A 20,891-nucleotide genomic window follows, 5' to 3' on the forward strand; every position below is an offset into this window, starting at 1 on the left:
ACATTTTTGTTGTGCAGCAGTGCATATGACACCGTCATCAGATGGGACTGTCTGAGCAGCGAGGCAAAGCTTTGCCGAGGAGGAGCCGCTGCTGTCGGGTGCATAGCTTTACAACTTTCACCACTCGCCAGAGCTCCAACTGCAGGTTGAAGGCGGCATTGAAGCCGGATGTTTCATAATTAGTTCAAAGCTCTTTATAGTTGTGTTAAATAGCAGTCCACTTCTGCGTTTTGGTACAGTTGCTGTTCACTCCTGATGCGTACCTTATCGGAGTACACATGAATCGTACTGAAGACCACTTTGCGGTCAGTTGTACTCGGATCATGGCCTGGGTCACTGTGGTGTGAAAGCCCAGTCTGCTCCATCAGGGCTGCGTGGGTTAGGTTTGATCACATTTGACCGAGAATGATGGCAACAAAAAAATTTGAATCAAAATGTGATGACAGTTGTGGCATTTGGTGTGATCAGTACATAGAAAAAGCCCTCAGAGCCTCCTTCAAGCCATTGAAAAGGGCACAGGTAACACACAAAATACAGAATATTGCTCAGATAAATTACCATACTTGTAACTTTGACAGAAAATGTTGTGTTCATTGAAAACTCCTTCCTTTATAGTAGGCGGTGGGATGGTTTTATCCCAACTTATCCTTTCAAGCTGCGTAATGATCTATGTAGGTAGTATGTTTGGTGGAAAATAAAGACATCTACGTGTCAGGCTTTCACCACATATTTAGTCACTGCTCTGTGACATTCATTAACCCTGTCCTGACTCATGTTTCCTTTTCCTACAAGGGAAAACCTCGTGCCTGTTCCTCACTGAGACACTCATATCAAACACAAGGTATTTAAGCACAACATTTAATCAACAGCTCCAATTGTTTTGACAAATTGGAGCCACATTGGTTATCCTGAAGCTTAAAGCATTACTGTATGTTTACACCCAAACCAGTTTAGGTGAGAACATCTACCATACATATTCAGATAGATGATGTTTCCTGCAGTATGTGCTGTGTTCTCAATCCTATTTGACCTGGCATGACCCTGTATTTTTTCAGTCAGGCCAGTGTTTTGACTGGCCTGTGTAGGGTCAGGGTAATGTCCACCAGCTGGTAAGCCGCCAGGGCCAGACATTTTTCACGTGGAGGTCAAATGTCTTTTAACATTTATAGGGTCATGCTCCAACCGGCTGTCTCCTGACACCTGTGTCTGCTGGCTAAGAAGCATTACAGGTCTGCAGCAGTTTGGCAGGACATTATGGAGCTGAAGGTATGAATGCCTCTGTCTGATAAATGGTCAGTTTATCCAGATGTTTCACAGTATTCTACTTCTGAGGCCTTCACAAGTCTGGTTTTATTCGCCCTCTAAACAGAATTGACACAGTACACTCTACTTGTGGGATTTGCAGTTTATTGAAATGGACGACGCAGGACTGAATCGGTTTACTACCTGAAGTGAAAGTGATTGATTCCCATTGTTGTGTGGAGCTGGGTTTCCCACAGTTATGCTCAAGCACTTGTTCTTTTGTGTGTGTTGTGTGTTTGCCAAGTCTTTTACAGCATTGGACGCCGCTTTAACTCGGGCAAAACGGGCGGTGTGCTTTCATGAAGGACAGTTAACGATGCTCTGAAGAGTCTTGCTGCCTCTGTCTGGGAAACCAGCTAGTTAAGATGCAGCATGCACAGACATCTTTCTGTCTCTCTTCCATTCAGTCTGTCTTTTTGGTGGCTTTAGTGTTTTTCCACGCATACTAGGAGATTGATGCATGTTTACTATTTGTTAAACAGAACAGACAGCTTGTTAATACAATAGATGTGGGTGGTATTGTACCCTTTACTCAAAAAAGGAAATTATTTCAGGACAGGGCCTCGGATCAAACACAGGCTCTGTATTAGTGTGTGTCAGAATTCTGTTTCAGGTCAGGTGATATGCAGGTGGTATTTTGTACAAATTTTAGTTTGGTTCTGGGTGAAAAAAAGAAAAAAAAACGACGGGTGGTTTGGTTGTTGGATGATAAATATAACAAAATATAATTATAATTGTAGTTTCTTAATTTAAAGTTTTATCATTTCAGTTCTCTGACTGCTGACTTAGTTACTGTAGAGATGTAAACTGTGGAGATGCACTGCTCAATATTATAAAAATAAGCGAAAATAATTCATTTAAATTATTTGTCCCAAGTTAACTTTGTTTTCAATGTATTAGTTTAGTTTCACATGCAAGAAATGTCCCTAAATGGTTATTATTGGTAACTGGTTATTATTGGATTTCAGGCAGCAGATCTCGTGTTGTTGGGGTTGGGGTTGGGTTGCAGAACTAATTGGGCATATATGCGGATGGTGGGGTGGGTGCATTATTGCACGTCAGGGTTTGGGAGCAAGACTTGGAATATCCCACCAGTGCAGGCCTCTGGTGTGTACACATAATGTCTTAAACGTCTAAACTTGACCATGACAAATATAATATATAGCCCATCATTATTTTTTACAGGACTTACTACTTACTAACTTACCATGACTAATAATAATAATAATAATAATAAATTAATAATTAAATAAATTTACAGAGACTTTGGAAGTATTGATTGTGCAGGTGTTGCATCTTTATGTATCAAAAAGATGTAGGCACTGCAACAATTATTTTCATAATCAATTAATCAGGTGATAATGCTCACATGCAAGATGCCTGAAAAATAGCCAGCGATGTTCATCACAATTTCATTAAGGGTGATTACTTTAACTGCTGTTTAAAGATATTCAGTTCGCTGTCAAAAAGAAAACATTTTAATAGAAAAGAACGCCGAGCGTTATTTTATTTATCGTGTTTTTCAGGTGTAGCTGCTGTTGAATGTTATTTGAGTACTGAGGCTGATACTTTAATCTGAACTGTCATTCAACGCTGTTCATTTTATGTCCATCCCCTTTGATGCTTTGCTGGCGTCCTGCCTCAGGTGAGGTTTGGTTGTCGCAGCTTCGCCTGTGACAACGTTGTAGCCTCTGGCCAACATCTCTGTTTACAGCATGTTTCAAAAAAGGAAAGAAGGAGCAGAGAGAGAGAGAGAGAGAGATTGACATGGACACTGGTAAAAGAAACAAAGGTTGTGTGATGTAGAGATAAAAGTAATAAAAGTGGTGACTTCAGGAGAGTTTAGAAAAGGGAGAACAAATGAAAAAGATAAAAGCCAGATGAGCAGTGGGAGGAGGAGGAAGGAGGCTAAAGAGTAATGTCAGAGCTGAGAAGACAGTGGAGTCAAACGGGAAAGACAATAGAAAACTCGATGGAGTGGAGAGGGGAAACTGATGACAGCAGAAATAGGACAGAATCATGTGCGGAGAGAGGAAAGGGTGAGGTTGAGAGAGAAAAGACCCGAGCAGAGGTACGGGAATGTGGGAGGTGCGGAGGAGAGGTGGAGGGCAGTAAGTTGCAGTAAGTTGCTGACTGACTGCTGGAACAGGATGGGGAAGTGGTGAAGGAGGCCAGGAGAGCTGCTTCCATAGGTGGGTCTCTATGACACACACACACACACACACACAATTACAAACACACACACAAAGGAGCACATTATAAAAGTAAGACTAAATGTTGAATTTGAACCAGTGTCGAGTTTCCACAGCGGTGTTATTCTTCACTGAAGTTCTTCCATTAATCAACGCAGTGCCAGTTTGGAGTGTGTGGACTTTCTGCTTGTCATTCCCTGTTGATTTAATTCCCATAGTGATACAGGCGAGCCGGCTAGTTGTCTGGACTCCTTCTCCTCGTGGCAGGCCAACTGTTGTGGAGTAAAACTTGTGCCTTAGCTGGAATCCAATATCCGTTTAATCCTTGGCAGCCAGTTTAGGCTGACAGTTAATGTGTGTGTGATCATGTTTTTATGTGCTTGTGCATGTGTACAGGTCAGCTATGTGATCAAAAGGAGGAAAGGCTGAGTGAATACGGGGTCATGGAGTCCACTGTGTTAAAATGCACAAGCATGTTCGCTCCGTGTGTGTGTGTGTGTGTGTGTGTGTGTGTGTGTGTGTGTGTGTGTGTGTGTGTGTGTGTGTGTGTGTGTGTGTGTGTGTGTGTGTGTGTGTGTGACCCAGGCTAGCTGGGTGAGCAGATCAGGTTTCAGCTTCAGCAGTCTCCCTCTTTTCCACTCTGACGCTGACAGGACAGTAACACTGCACCGTGCAGAGCGAGGCCTTGAGAGGGGGAAGCAGCTACATAAAACTGTTATACATACAGACACAAACATACACACTGTAAGTCAGGAATACTCAAAAAAAGTGCTTAGGGGCAACTTTCTGCAAAACAACAGGAGGCCAGGGGCTAGTCACATGTTTCCAGGATTTTAGGACTGTGGAGGAAAGTCTTGTGCTCTCAGTGAATTGATGAATGATGAAGTAAACTTGATGAATAATGAAACAAACTATATGAGTAATGAAATAAACCCAGAAAGCCTCAGTTATCCTTACTTGTATATATGTTTATTACATAAAACTGATCAGAGAAGCTTTTGGCGTGATGTGCATATTTCTATTATTAAGGAAGTTTCTCAGATTTTCTGACATTTCTAGGATTTTACAACTTTTCTAGGATTTGAGATCATTTTTTTAGGACGGCAGATGTATGTTTTATGCGCTCTGCCACCTTACTACTAAAAGTACGAAAATAATTCCCGATGTGAATCACTTTTTTTTTTTTTTTGTGAATTAGAAAATGGTTGGGTATCTCTACATTCTTCACCTATGCTGACTAAACACAGTGTTAAACAAAGCTTCAGCCACTCCCTGCATGCATATTGGAGACTGTTAATAGACTGTAGCAAACATATTAAAGTTGAATATTTATCTTGCAGTTGGACACACATTCGAAGGCATTCCACGGGAGGACATTAAGCTAATCATTATCAAAACAAACTGCAGGGATAACCTCCTGCCAGTTGCTAAGTACTTTAATGCTGTAGAGTATATTTTTCTAATAGTTTTCTGTTGAGTCAAAAGTGTTTTGGCATGAAACCAGCCACCTCTGTTTGAAAGTCAGGAGGTGTTTTTAAAGGCGTGTGTGTGTGTGTGTTTTTTCAACTAAAAAGCTAAAACAACGATCCAGATTTATCAGACACTTCCAGTCCTCTGGGAGGTACTTACAGTGTCCGAAATAAACTTTTTGACTCACCTGCCAAAGGGGGTTGGTAGATTGTTTCACTTCACTTACACATTGGTTTCAGTACATTTCATTGATGCAGTGTTATATTATATTGAATACAAGCATAAAAAAGAAGCCAGAGCACAATCTTAAGCAAAATTATTTAGATATATTGAACAGCTCATTGCCACAGCCTCTATAAGTTTCCTCTGGTAAGCAGGGATGCAGTGTATATGTTTAGGGCTTTTATTGTGAAAGCTAATGCACTGCGGCTGACATTGTGGGAGGTAATAAAGACTTCAGTGACTTAGTTCAAACTTCGGGGCCTCCGTGTTATTTTATCAGCTTCATCAGTATGAGCAAAATAGTACATAATTTTTGGAAATACAAATATTTTCAAGAATTAGATGAAAAAAAATTTATTTTTATCATTCTTTTATCTAGCAGTTAATTATAAGGATACGCCGAGAAGCCAGTTAGCGTACTTTTTTACTCTTAAGCCTGGAAACGTGAAGGAACTGTAATTTCTAACTTCGATACTGTACCTGGAAGAATATGAATATTCAATACCATTTTTTATATCACAGGGAAAAATTGGCATTGAGGGCATACAAGTTATAATTCTTATTAAAACAAAATGAGCCAATAACATAACAGCAGCTTCTTTTCTTGTTTAGTGGCAGCGAACAGCAGAAAGAGTGAGAAAGTGCAGCTGGTGCTGATGTATTAATACTACAAAATATTGAAATCACCTTTTTAGAATCTATGCATCTATAAATTAAATTTTTTTACATTAGTCTAAAGGCATCAAAATCCAAGTACCAAAACTTCCAGCGTTCACATATTGACACGGTATTTCTTATTTGTTTAAAACGTTCCTTTGTCTTTATGCTAAAATAAAATAATCTTGACTGTCTGTCTTAATATTTAACATTCAGATATGAAGTGCTATTTATGCTCTCATTTAACTCCCTGCAAATATTTTTTGTTTGTTTGTTTTTTCCAAAAAATATAATACTTTTGCTTTCAAACTTTGTGCAAATTAGCCTTTAAGTTCAGTAAGCTGTTCCTTGTTTATCAGGTGTTTTTCTATGATCTCTGATTCTTGGAGTTCTTCTTGAAATGTAGACGTTCTTGTCTTTACCAAGTTGTGCTATGCGCCTCTTTCACCTACTTTCTTGTCTACATTACTGGTTTTTCATATTCTCAAAGTTGCTAATCAGAGATGTATCTGCCACTTCTATCCACCCACAATCACTTCATATAACTGACTTTACTTTTAATTTATTCAGATACTGTTCCGCACTTTACACATGTATATATGTATATATGTACGGTCTCTAAGTTTTTTTTTAGGTTTTTTTAAAGTGCATTCCTTTATATTCTATTAATAATGTGTGCTCTTTATTCTCTGTTCTTACTGCATGGTGCTGCTACATCCCAATTTCTCAGTTTTGAGATCAATAAAGTATATCTATCTATCTATAACATCTCATCTAACACTCTCTAACCTTCTCTCTCTCTTCCTCTGTCACTTCAGGGCCGGAGGTGATTCCCAGCTACAGCAGCAGTGCCATGTCTGAGGCGGTGGTGCCTGACTCCATGGTGTCCCCGGCAGTGGGTGGCTGTGGTCCTGTGGTGGACTTCAGTTATGTGGGCATTGACGCCATTCTGGAGCAGATGAGGAGGAAGGCTATGAAGCAAGGTTTTGAGCTCAACATTATGGTTGTGGGTAAGGAGCACACGAGTACACCAGCTAAAGTTTCTGTCATGTTGTTTCCTCGCAGCAAGAAAGTTTTACATACTGTACACTGAAGAGGTGGAATTTTTTTTTCTACCCTTTCATTCTGAGCCTTGTCATCAAGTGCAGACTCCAAAAATCTGTTTAACATGTAGCACCAACTCGGTATAATAATGCTTAAATATGTGTCTCTAAACATCTTGAGTCTGCTGTTATAAAATGCGTCCTGTTATTCAGGTATGATACAAGATTCTCTCTAATCATTGAAAATGGAGGCCTGAAACTTATTTTAATAAGCAGCCACACACAAAGTAGAACTCTCATATTCACTGAGGCCGCGTCACTGTTATCATACGTCTTTAAAACAATTACACACACACAGACGCACACGCACACACACTAACCGAAGACAGGTCACCATAAAACCCAGACCACCTCCCTTCTGTATCCTGTCTCCTCTGGATGATGTCGCGCCGGTTGGTCTTGTATTTCATCTTCAAATAAAAAAGGCTTGTTTAAGAAGCAGCCTCAGGGTTGACACTGAGTTATGAAAAGTTGTGGAGGCAAAAGTAAACAAGACTAATAAAATTTGGTTTCCAAAAAGAGGAGAGCGGTTTCAGAAGGAAAGATGCTTTTTAAAGTTGAATAATTAGGTTGGTATCTTAATGAATTTAATTCTGAAAAAAAAAGGTGTTAAACTGGTCAGTGATTCACTTTGGTTGATCTTCATTTATTTTTTTCCTTTTCAGCAATATTATGTTGGTATTAATTTTGCCTTGCCTTTATTAAGAAAAAAGATTACCACCAGATTTATTTTATCATATCATTAAACTACATGTGCACTCTTATGGCGTGGGACTTTGGCTCCGTGTTACTGTTGTGATAGTTGTTAGTGAGAGAATCTTGGACCAAAACACTTTGGGGAATACAGCTGTTACAGAAAGGATGGGAGCTGTGGCATCAATGTTGCCAAAGTTTTTACAGATGAGAAAATGTGCATTTTATATCCAACATTTCCAGCTGAATTTGAATTTTCTCCATTAAAAGCTGCAGCTGCTTGCTGCCACACTGGATAGACCGATGTTTGCATGTATCGTGTGCTGCCGAGTGCCCGTACGTGTGGCTGTGTTTGAGTGTGCGTCTTCATAAATCAGTGAAGGTCTCGATGTTGACTTAACCTGAAGTTGAACTTTGAATGTTCGCTGCCTAGTGGGCCTCTCCAAACTCCTCGTCATTAACCCATGGTGATGTTAGCATTATGCGCAGGGGTCAGAGAGGCTCCCATCCATATAAACAGACAGTTAATGATGACTCACAGATAGGGAGTCTCGCTCGTTCATCGCTCTCAGTGCATCTTATCCAGATGTAGAACAGTTTATCAGCCAAGTGCAGCTTGAACTTTAAGATTCACTGTATTTATATGTCCCTGCAAGAAAGCAGCAACCACTCATGTATTTGTGTAGATTAAAAATGTGTGCAAATGATATAAGTAAAGTTTAAGAATTCCCTTTCCTGATGCAGTGTCGGGGTTAACGGGATCATTTGGGATTTTTGAAGTTGGGCTGTATGAGATACAGCTTACTGGGCTGTACTAAGTTCTTCTCTATACTCCCATTTGTTAAAGTATCCCTTTACCATTTTGTTGTTGCTGTAATACTCACTAAAGTTTTTAAAATTTTCTTGTATTAGTCGCCTCATCCTTAAACTGCTGAATGTCTGACCGAATCAGCTGACTGGCAGTGTAATACAGTGCACGTTTGAGAAAATATAGCGCCAGAGGAATGGGCTGTGTGACGGCGCGGTAAAGTGGTGAAAACATTTTAAATATAGCTCCCACTTAGACTGATTTTTTTCTTAAGTGGCAAAAATCCATTATGATGTCAACCCCTCTCCACAGCGGCCTAATTCTGAGCTTTAGAGTTTGAATCCCGTCTTTTTCTGCAAACAGGCAGCGCGTTGACCGCCATCTACTGTACACTGACCAAGTATCTCATACAGCCCCACTTAAAAAATCCCAAAATATCCCTTTGAAAACTGAAGGTAGCTTTTGTTACAGGACTGTTGGGTTGTACTGCTTCACAATGTTGAGAGGATTCTTTATTTCCAGTCACTCAGTTCACATTAATCCAGGCCTTCTGGGTGTTTTAGAAAAAGAACGGTTTATCTTGGATCCAATCCATCTTATTGATGGTGTGTTTTGGTTGTAGTCGTGTACTGATGGCTCCGCCGCCGGTGTTTGTGCAGACAGACACCTGCAGCTTGTCACTGCTTCAGACCAATAAACTGACAGCGTGGAGCCGTCCAAACTGTCATGGAAGTAATGGATCTTGTTTGGGTTTATTATGGCACCAATGTAACAGTGTGTAGACTGTTGGGTACCTCTAGTGCAAGCAGTGGGGGAAAAGAAATGTCATTCTGAAATGTGCTTTTCTTTTTGTCTGACTTTTTGCTTACAGGACAGAGCGGCCTGGGAAAGTCGACTCTGATGAACACGCTGTTCAAGTCTAAAGTCAGCCGTAAGTCAGTGCTGGCTACAGCTCAGGAGAAGATCCCCAAAACAATCGAAATAAAGTCCATCAGTCATGGTATGGCCCCCTTAAATTCCTCGACTCTTCTGTGTCCCTTCTTCTTGGCTGTCTCTGTCCATCTGTGTCTGTAGGTCTGTCAGCCAAAACACGCCCGTCTCATACTCTGCTACTTTGTTTTTCTTTTCTTTCCTTCTGTATCTACTCCTTTGTCAGGCCTGACAAAGTCTTACATTCTGGTTGTGTAGTCTCGCCAAACATTTAGTTCTTTCTCTCTACTTTTCTTAAATTCTCTTTAATTACTGTAATCATGGCTGAAACAATCTCAGAATATGTCATATTCTTAGACTTATAAAATGTTCCAGTTTTAGGTTTGGCAGCAGTTTTGAAAATGTTCTCATATTTATGACCAATTATTCCCTCAAATCTGTTTCTGAATAGATTGCAGGCTATATATAAGCAATGCGTCTGCAGAGTTGTGCTACTTTTTGTCACATCTACAACGCCGGCTTCCCTAGTTTATAAAATACACTGGATGTATTTGTGATAATTGTATACAACGTGTGTTTCTTTATGTGCAGACATCGAGGAGAAGGGAGTGAGAATGAAGCTGACAGTCATTGACACACCAGGATTTGGAGACCAGATCAACAATGAGAACTGGTAAGCTTCAATTCTGCCATTGACTATAAAAACAATGAGACTTTTAAATTGCGTCAACCAGATGCCCGTCTTCCTCCCTACTTATCCTGTCAACTTACTTTTCCTGTTCTTGTTTTCTGTCACTCTCTATCCTTATCTTCCTCCTCTCACTCTCTGCTCCCCCGGCTTCCCGTGTCCTCCTTTTACCCATCTGCTCCTTCTCTTCTTTATCTGCCTCTGTGTTGCATTCTCCTTTCCTCACACATCTGTCCGACTCTTTCCTTTTCCACTCCTCCCTTGTCATTCTAGCTGGCAGCCCATTATGAAGTTCATTAATGACCAGTACGAGGCGTACCTGCAGGAGGAGATCAACATCAACAGGAAGAAAAGGATTCCAGACTCGAGAGTCCACTGCTGCATATACTTCATCCCCCCGACCGGACACTGGTGAGGATCCATTCAAACATGGTTAAATATAGACATGTGAGCACATATGCACTCATATTGAACACACACAGCTAGAGCTGAAGCCTGAATGTTGTTATTCTTCATTGTCTGCGCCAAATACAGCACTGAAATGATATCAGCGCTGCCATCAGATGCACTGAAATGAGAAAGAATACAAGGTGTTGGAAACTTTGACTTTGGAAACTTTACTGTTTGCTATCTTAGCTTAAAAGGGTTCTGTAAAGTAAACAAACAAAAGTTACAAGACACAAGGTAGATTAATTAGTCATCTTTAAACATAGTTTAAAAAATGAAATTTAAACTATATTAACATTGAGCTCTTTGGCCAAAATATGTGGGGCACAGACACAGCATGACATGTCTGCTGCAGCAGAGCGCATCCTTAAAATCAGCTAAAGCAGGATTTACCTGAGATTTTTTTTTTTTTTTGGATGGCCAATGAGGCCTTTAATATTATTATTTAATATTTCAGCATTCTGGCCACATAGAGCAACAACTGGACATATGTTTTGAACAGCTAAATGTAAATGGCAATAAAATGGTGACTAATTGAATGATGAGGGTTATAAAAATAATAATTCTTCTTATTCTTATTGTTATAGGCCTAATAACCTGATTTATGTAGCACCTTTAAAAACAGAGTTTACAGAGTGCTTTGACAAACAAGGCAAAGCAGGAGCAAGAGTAGGTTTTTGCAGAGGCAGCACAACTATAAGAGCCAAAAAATAATGCTGAACTAAGACCAGGCAAAAATAAATAGAATTAAACAGAGAGAATTAATTACGAAACAAAAATCACAGCAACAACCCACACCAATAAGAGTAAATACAGTTCGAAGAGCAGTAGCAGTAAATAAAAATAATGGTACTAATAATGGATTGACTCGACCTGACTACTCCTCAGGTGACCATAGAATCACATCAACCGAAACTTTAACAACCGTCATTGTTACTGGCAGTTACAGTGTGTCGAGCATGTGCTAACAGATCACATACAGATGCAGTTTTTTTCGTTTGTTCTTAAGCTCTTCAGCGTGAAGCAGTGTGAAACATTTCTCTGCTTTCTTACCCCTAATATTGAACACACACACGCCCACATACATTTCCGCTCAGCACGATGCAACATATCCCAGAACACCAGTTAACACACACACACACACACACACACACACACACACACACACACACACACACACACACACACACACACACACACACACACACACACACACACACACACACACACACACACACACACACACACACACACACACACACACACACACTGGAAAGATGGGCTTCTCTCGCCAGGCCCTGAAGCAGCACAATGTCCCAAGTCTCTTTCCCTGGATCTCATACAGACACACACATCTGGCTCTGATCGAACTGCGTAAACTGCCGTCCCTCTCCACACTGTGCTGGTTCAGCCCCTCTCTGTTCGGAGCTCAGGGGGTTGGCGCATACTAGCAGAAGAAATTAGGGGCAGAGTGCACACAGTCTCATGTGTCCATCAAGTGATAGATTCACCGTGCATTTTATAGCTTTTGCATTTGTGTAACTCCAGTCGAGTGCAGCGGCCAGTCCTTGGGAAAATGTATGAAAGCAGCTTTGGATCGTCAGCCTTGTTCGAGCACACACACAAACAACACACAGTTGATCCTGGAGCACCATTCAAGTGTTTGCACCGCTATTGAATTTTTTGTGTCATGGGGTTGGAGTGAAATTGCCCCCTGTGTGTGTGAGTGCCCCATCCAGCAACGTTTTCAAGTTGATCCAACACCGCAGATGTCACATGGGCCTGGCCAGCAGCTTGCTCAAGCGATTGCCTTAAAAAGTCTAATGCGAGAGAGGAAGGAAGGAGGGAGAGAGACGGAGAGTCTGGTGTGGGAGCAATGCAATCAATTATGTCACTTTTGTCGCTTTGTGCGTGCTCTTGACAGTGGTGGAAAAAAAAAATAATAAGATAAAAAAAATAAATAAAAGAAAAAAAAAAAAAAAAAAAAAAAAAGAAAAAAGTAAAAAAAAAAAAAAAAAAAAAAATAAAATAAGGTGAAAAAAAAAAAAAAAAAAAAAAAAAAAAAAAAAAAAAAAAAAAAAAAAAAAAAAAAATAAAAAAAAAAAAAAAAAAAAAAAAAAAAAAAAAAATAAAAAAAAAAAAAAAAAAAAAAAAAAAAAAAAAAAAAAAAAAAAAAAAAAAAAATAAAAAACACACACTGGAAAGATGGGCTTCTCTCGCCAGGCCCTGAAGCAGCACAATGTCCCAAGTCTCTTTCCCTGGATCTCATACAGACACACACATCTGGCTCTGATCGAACTGCGTAAACTGCCGTCCCTCTCCACACTGTGCTGGTTCAGCCCCTCTCTGTTCGGAGCTCAGGGGGTTGGCGCATACTAGCAGAAGAAATTAGGGGCAGAGTGCACACAGTCTCATGTGTCCATCAAGTGATAGATTCACCGTGCATTTTATAGCTTTTGCATTTGTGTAACTCCAGTCGAGTGCAGCGGCCAGTCTTGGGAAAATGTTGAAAGCAGCTGTGGATCGTCAGCCTTGTTCGAGCACACACACAAAGACACACAGTTGATCCTGGAGCACCATTCAAGTGTTGCACCGCTATTAATTTTTGTGTCATGGGGTTGGAGTGAAATGGCCCCCTGTGTGTGTGAGTGCCCCATCCAGCAACGTTTCATGTTGATCCAACACCGCAGATGTCACATGGGCTGGCCAGCAGCTGCTCAGCGATTGCCTTAAAAAGTCTAATGCGAGAGAGGAAGGAAGGACGAGAGAGACGGAGAGTCTGTGTGGGAGCATGCAATCAATTATGCACTTTTGTCGCTTTGAGTGTGCTCTTGTACAGTGGTGGAATGTAACTAAGTACATTTATTCAAGTACTGTACTAAAGTGCTGTCCCTCTATATTTTAGAGGGAAATACTGTACTTTTTTACTTCACTACATTTATGTGAATGCTTTAGTTACTTTACAGATGAAGATTTTTATTTAAAAAACACAAGAAGAGTTTATAAAAAATGTTTTGTTTTAAATGAAGTTACCTAAGAGTTTATACAAGTACAGCTGCAATGATAAGTTGATTGATCAATCAGTTGATTGACATAAAATTAATTGCCAGCTATTTTGATATTTTTTTTCTTTCTGTCTTTTTTCTTTAAAGAAATTATCTTGATATATTTTAAAGATTTTTTTGTGGTGTTTCTATTTTATTTTATTGTAACATTTTGAGTTTTGTGCTTTTTCCTTTTGTTAATTTTTTTTTAGTTTGGGGGTGTTTCTTGTATTATTTTGTATAATTTTATAGTTTTTTGGGGTGTTTAAATTTTTTTAAATAATTTTTAGGTTTGGTGGGTTTTTTCTATATTTCTTAAATAATGGATTTATATGTACTGGATAGTTTTACTTTTAATACCTTAACTACGTTTTTGTGATTATAGTTACTTTAACTTATGTGAAATTTTCATCACAGTTCTTTTACTCATAACAGAGTATTTTTACAGGGTGGTATTAGTAAGTTTACTCAAGTAAGGGATCTGAAAACTTCCTTCACCACTTCCTTCACTCTTGCATCGGTGCACAAGGCTCTCTATTGACAATGGCCAGTCTTTGTCGAAGTATTGTTGGTCAGGCCAGCATCCACAATCGTAAACATGTGCAGATGCTTCTGTCGAGCTTTTGAAACTGATGACAAAACCGTTGAAGCTCATCACCTCAAACACAGTGGACAGTGTGAATAGTTTCTTGGGTGCAACATATGGAAGTCCTAACACTGTCTGTTACAGTACTTCCTCCGTCTCGGAGAATAGTGAGGAACATCTGCCCCCTGCTGGAGGAGTTCTGTGTTACAGATCATTTCATCTGTCTTATGTCGTCTCTGTCCCTCTCAGTCTGCGGCCTCTTGATGTAGAATTCATGAGACGTCTCAGTAAGGTGGTCAACATTGTCCCAGTCATTGCCAAGGCGGATACGCTCACCCTGGAGGAGAGGGACTTCTTCAAAAAGAAGGTAACGTTTTTCTATCGCCATTTCCTCTTTTGTTTATTCTTTAAAAGATTTCTGTGTTCTCTTACCTAATAACGTCAAGATCAGGACAGAAATCAGATAATAATTTTTATTACCGCCACACGTGCCCTTCTTTAGCGTGTAGATTGGTGTGTTACGAAGAAAGCCCACAGGTGGGGTTAATTTTAAGTCATCACATCAGAATTTAACCAATGCATCCCAACGGGGGGAGCCAAAACCTTTTCAAGACACAGAATCACAGAATTTATCAGTGCACATGTATTTACATCATAAAAATCAATGAACAAAAATACAATTTATAAAAAGCAAGCAAATGAAATCTCGTCATTCAGCCCGTTAGGAATGAGGGCGTCAGGGTAAAGTATGATTTCTCATCATGCGTACGAACAGTTATGTTCACAGATCCTGGTTTTTAACTCTCGTTTTGTTTTACCAACATAATACACATTACGTGCACATTTTAAAAGATAAACAGCAACTTCTGTATGACGTGTGATTCTGCCTCTAATCCTGATGTCGACACCAGACTTGGAATGAGTGAAACGACTCTCTTTGATCATATAATAACAATGTATATAGTTTTGTACAGTTTTATTATTCTATTTAAAATTCTTCTTTTTCTGCCATAAAATACACATTTTGAATCCAGAAGCATTCTTTTTTTGTCTCTCTTCATGCTTTCCATGTTGCATGTTTGTGGAGCAGTAACCAGAGATAGGATAAGTTCCTGTGGTTTCCGTTGGTGGATCTCTCTTGTGTTTTTCCCTCGCTCTCTGGACGGTCACAAAACAAAACAACATTCTTGCCAAAGCTCAAGAGCATATCTCTCTCTTTCTTTACACTTTACTTTCCACACTCCCTCTACACGGTTAATCAGGCTGCAGTCGTCTATTTGCATGTTTTTATTGGCAGTCATCAAAGATCTCAGGATTTCCTCTCCTTTCATTAGCAATGAGGAGGCTAAACTCCCCCTGGTTTATGTTGTACACGTGTGTGTGTGTGTGTGTGTGTGTGTGTGTGTGTGTGTGTGTGTGTGTGTGTGTGTGTGTGTGTGTGTGTGTGTGTTTATGTGTTTATGTGCATGGCAGACTTGGTGTGTGCACAGGTTTATACATAGGCATCAATCTTGTGTTGTTTTTTTTTTTTGTTTTTTTTTGTATACAGACAGCAATTAACAACTAAGCCCAACCTTTTGGAGTAGATTAGAAGGAAGATTATTGTTAATGCCACCTTAATCTGTACACTGTGCAGATTTAGGTAAATTTGTTTGATGTCTCTTTAGCTCATCTGTCTAATTACTCCTGCAACTAAAGGCCTTAATTTATATCCTGTGAAAACTGTAGCGGGTTAAAAGTTTATTGTGTTTCTCTTAATGTTTGAACCTGGCCTCTCCAGATCAGGGAAGAGCTGCGAGCCAACGGGATTGATGTGTACCCGCAGAAAGAATTTGACGAGGATGCCGAGGACAGAATGATCAATGAGAAGATCAGGGTGAGGGGATCATTGCACGCAAATAAACAGAGAGCAGCCGCAGCGTTTAAACCACTGACCGGTGAAGTGAATAACATTGATGATCCAGTTACAGTGCGGTGTTCTGCAGGGAAACTTTGGGTCCTGACATTTATGTGGATACCACTTGATGGACTCCACTCAAACACTCTTGCAACTTAAGTACACCCTCTCATGCCAGGACCAAAGGTTTCCCAGCAGAACAATGCATTATTACAAGATGATTTATGTTATTCACTTCACCTCTCAGGGGTTTTTTAATTTTGCAGCTGATCGGTGTATGTGGAAGGACATGCCTCTCCACAGAGCACTGTCATCCTGAATCCAGTCAGTTATTGTTAATGTACCTAAGCTGAGTAATTTCTGACTCCATTGTCTATTGACCTTTAACCTGTGAGCAGGAGATGATCCCATTTGCTGTGGTGGGCAGCGACCAGGAGTACCAGGTCAACGGCAGGAGGCTGCTGGGGAGGAAGACTAAGTGGGGAACCATTGAAGGTAAAACTGACACCCCCAATCTGTCAGATTTCAGACCATATGTTTCCTAAATTGTTCTTTTATTTAAACTTGTTTTGAGAAACACTGTAGGGACAGAATCTGTCAGTGTGCACATAACTAAGTCGCAAGTGGTTTTATCGAGAAGTAAAGACAAAAGGGAGACGGGTAAAGACCTCACTGAGTCAGTCAGTCAATAAGACAATGCTCCATTCAGTCCTCAGACTGGTGTCGTGTGCCATGCAGCTGTCTCAGGCCTCCAGCAGACAGAGCCTGTCTGAGGAGGCCTGATTTGTTTGCTTGGTTTCCACACGCCGCACGTCCCCTAATGTCTCACAAAGGATGCACTGTGGTCGCTCACATATGACATTAAATATGCTGAAGAGGCGAAAATTGTTGTTTTTTGTTCAAATCTTAACCCTGGAGGAAAAAAAACTTCAAGATTAATAGATGTTTGTGTGTAGTTTTTCCCTTTTGTTATGTCTTACAGTCAAACGTATTCAGCTTCATCAGCTGGCCTGTAGTGTACCAGTACAGTGATGTGTTATGTTAACACCCATTCTTACTGCAGGATTCATCTTTCAATATTTAATTATGTTATCCACTCCAGACAGGAGGCACCGCCCCGCTATCAAGTGTCTTATTAAGTTTAATTTCCTGCAGAGCGTGCTGTGCAGAAACACACACACACACACACACACACACACACACACACATACAGGGATTTTCAAGCATTTAGTCTTATCTCTTCAGGGCGACTTTAAGTAGATAAAATTAGCGGCAGAGATCTGTATTGGTCGAGGGGTTTTTGAGTGTTGAGAGGACACGCCGTGTCTTTGTGTGTACAGGGACGTCACTGAGATCTCTGACTCCATCTAGTGGACTGCTCAGGAAACATAACACAAACAAAGCAGAGCTCACAGCTGTCACACTGTCTGACTTTTTGTTTGCTTTTGTGCACTTTCAGTTATTTCTGATAACTCAAATCTCCTCTCTCCTTTAGTCGAGAACATCGCCCACTGTGAGTTTGCCTATTTACGGGATCTCCTCATCAGGTGAGAGAATTTTGTCTCCATATAATTTTCTGTCTGTTTACATGCATCCTTGTGTTGCTATGTTGGTGTGTGTTGTTTTTTTTACTTACAAAAATGCTGTGCTGTTACATCACATAGTAATGCTTTCCATTTAGTGGATTAATGTTAAAAAAAAAAAAAAAGAAATTCAAAACTCCTTAAAGATTCTGCACAGTGGAAGTCAAACATCCGTCAGAAAAACACAGTTTTGAGTGTGAAGTTTGTCCGTCTCTTCCACAGCTTTCTAATGGGCAGAGCTGTAATGTAATGAAGTAAAAATATTTTTTGGGATGTGTATTTTACCTAAAATGTCTGTCAAGTTTCACTTTTACTCCACCAGATTTTGTAAATAAAATGTATATTTTACTCATATGATACTTTTACTTTAAACCCTTTCAGTTGTGAAAACAAAACAAAACTTATTTTTCATCAAGTGTAATGTACTCTCAATTTTTATGGTGATGTACACGCTAGGAAAAAACTATTATATATAGAATTCTGACCCTTTCTTTTGTAAACAGCATTTACTTGTACTTTTATTTGTAATACTTAACTAAAATTTAATGTAATAATATTACTTACTTTTTTTACAGAAATACAGTAAATAACAGATACTTAAAGATTTTTACTCATGTTATATTCAAGTAGGTGACTTAAACCTCTACCAAAGTCATTTTCTGGTAAAATATCTGTACTTTTACTCAAATACTGCTTTCAGATACTTCATGTGTGTGTGTGTATGTACATTTTTTCCAGGACCCATATGCAGAACATTAAGGACATCACCAGCAGCATCCATTATGAAATGTATCGCGTGAGACGTCTCAATGAAAACAACACGGTGGTGGCTCACGCCAACGGTATCCCAGAACATCATCTTGCCGCCCACGAGATGTAGACGCCACCTGCCCCTCTGCGCCCGGGCGTAATTCATTTGCTATGAGACTTTGATCTTCATTGACAGTCTTCTCACAACTCCAGCCCTCCACGCCATCCAGCCTCCATCTCACAGGTGGGATAGAAACTCAAAAGCCTTCCAGAGGGATTTTATTTTCAATGACTTTCGGCGGCTGAATGGACTGTTCATGTCAGTTTATTGCCTCATTAACAAACACTATCCTCTCACTGCCGCTGACGAAGAGAGTGAAGAGAAGTGTGATTCTTCATAATGTGCCGCAGCTTTGATTTTTACCTGCTTCCAGATCTTACAGTTAACCTTTATGGTTTTTCCTCGTGGTGCCACACAGTAAGGCATCCGCCAAGCAGAACAGACTCAATATCTCTTAGTGTCAGAATTGCCTTAACCAGTAACCATGTTTATCTCATCCACTTTTACTTTTTAAGTTTGTTGTTTTAGCAGTGCTTTTAAGAATTCATGCCATAACAGAAGCACACTTTTCTGTCTTTATGCACACAGCTGTATCAAAATATGTGGGAAGTGATGATATTCATTATTGCACTTGATCACATGGTAGTCTGTCGATGACAAGCGTGTTGGAAAAGGGGCCGGGCAGCGCTTTGCCAACATGTGACACACACGCAGTCACACACCAATCTGTCAGTCAGTCTGTGTGATGCAGCGTCAGTCAACACTCTCCCCGTCGTTAAACAAAGTAAGGTTATTAAATAGCACACCGTAGTTTTTTTTTTTTTGTCACAAGCTGTTTTGCTTAAACTTTTAAATATTCTTGTCGTGTTAAACATGGACATCCGTTACTCAGCGTCTTTTTGAATTCCCCCGCAATAAATGTCATTGTTTATTAATAGAAATATCTTAAGAGTGATTTAAGATGAGTATTTATGCACGATATAAAATGTGAACGTTTGTCATCAGTTGTGGTCCACTTATTCAGATTATACTCTCACACACACACACACACACACACACACACACACACACACACGTGCAAACACACACTCACACATATACGTTTCCTGCTTTTGGGCCCATCGTAGTGCCTTATTTATTGGAGAATGTTTGCTAGCATTTTGGCTGAAACTGGAAAGAGAGCAGGTTTGTTGGTGCCAAGTTGATAACATTTAGACATTTTTTCAGTATTTCTCTCATTTATTGGGGAAAATAATCCAGTCTCTCATTGATCAGCCCACTTTTTGTTCTTTTTTTTTTCCCATAATATACCAAGGATCGTTATCTGTTTGAACCATATATAATTCCCTAAGCTGTCACTGTCATGCTCTGTCCTGTATATTCTTCTGTGTTCTGATACATTTTTGTACTTGTATTATTGATAACAACAAATTTTCCTTTATCTTATTTTAAAGAAATAAAGAAGTTGTAAATATATCATTTCTTTCATTACTTTTTTTAATTACTGTTGCAATTTTACTTATTAAATCTACTGTATACACTGTTTTTTTTTTCTCCATCATTACATTTCACAGGCCCCGCCTGCAGAGGAGCTGCAGATGAAAACAACCAGACTGCATGAATTCATCAGCTCACATCCTCTGACTGCAGAAGGCAATACTTCAGATAATTTTCTCCCACACTGGATCCTCGTAGCATTTAATCGCAGGTGTAATTCACATTCTGGAGCATTTTAATTGCCATGTCATTAAGCTTTTCCTTGATTAGCCTCTGAAATCAATATGACCGCCTGCTAGGTCAGTGCATGACTGATTAGCACTAATTACTTGATGCATAAGTGCATGTTGTCTTCCTTAGTGAGAGAGATGAGCGAGTCCTGAGCTCCAGACAAGACCTCGGATCAGAGTGAGGATGTGCAGACGTCAGCGTCCTGAGGTACCGGAGCAGCAGCAGAATTTAGACAGAGCAGATAAACTGATATCTAATAGAAACAGCTGCTACTGTTGCGATTCTCATGTCATGTTTCATTTAAAACCCTAAAATCAAAAATACAGTTTCCTCTTAACTCTCGTGTTATTTATCAGTTTAGATAGTTTTTGTGTGATTTGCAGAGTGTTAGCGATATCGGCCCTCTTTCTAATATAATATAACTATATGGTACTCAGCTTTTGGTGCTCAAAGCCCCAAAAACAATAATAATTTGAAAAACTTAACAGCAATGTATCTTTCCTCAAATCAAAACCTGATTGGATGAGAGGCTTGTACTCGTGACAGCTTAAGATGCAAACGTAGGTCTTTTTTTACCACAGAAAAAGCACAGGTGAAAATACTGACATTAAAGACGGCATCAGTCTTACAGAGCACCGAATGAAACAGCCACCGTTGGTGTTATTACTAACACCTGTGCTTTTCCCACAATGACAAGTCAAAATGCCGTGAGAGGCCTGTTGATGACGTC

The 20,891-nt window shown here is 39.8% G+C and overlaps 1 protein-coding gene across 4 annotated transcripts in view; it reads left to right on the forward strand.

Annotated features, from left to right (window-relative positions):
- The window catches only part of LOC121956290 (neuronal-specific septin-3-like), a 95,425-nt gene extending 75,516 nt beyond the window's left edge, over positions 1-19,909 (forward strand). For all 4 annotated transcript variants that reach the window (XM_042504429.1, XM_042504433.1, XM_042504430.1 and 1 more), the window contains 9 exons: positions 6,662-6,853; positions 9,319-9,447; positions 9,969-10,050; positions 10,339-10,476; positions 14,392-14,509; positions 15,923-16,018; positions 16,438-16,534; positions 17,535-17,586; positions 18,361-19,909. In XM_042504429.1, coding sequence (XP_042360363.1) covers positions 6,662-6,853; positions 9,319-9,447; positions 9,969-10,050; positions 10,339-10,476; positions 14,392-14,509; positions 15,923-16,018; positions 16,438-16,534; positions 17,535-17,586; positions 18,361-18,502 — 1,046 coding nt within the window. In that variant the 3' untranslated portion in view covers positions 18,503-19,909. The remainder of the gene's footprint in view (positions 1-6,661; positions 6,854-9,318; positions 9,448-9,968; positions 10,051-10,338; positions 10,477-14,391; positions 14,510-15,922; positions 16,019-16,437; positions 16,535-17,534; positions 17,587-18,360) is intronic.
- Positions 19,910-20,891: the final 982 nt, after the last annotated feature.

The sequence above is a fragment of the Plectropomus leopardus genome, chromosome 17 (genome assembly GCF_008729295.1).
Source record: "Plectropomus leopardus isolate mb chromosome 17, YSFRI_Pleo_2.0, whole genome shotgun sequence".
In the NCBI taxonomy this organism is placed as follows: domain Eukaryota; kingdom Metazoa; phylum Chordata; class Actinopteri; order Perciformes; family Serranidae; genus Plectropomus; species Plectropomus leopardus.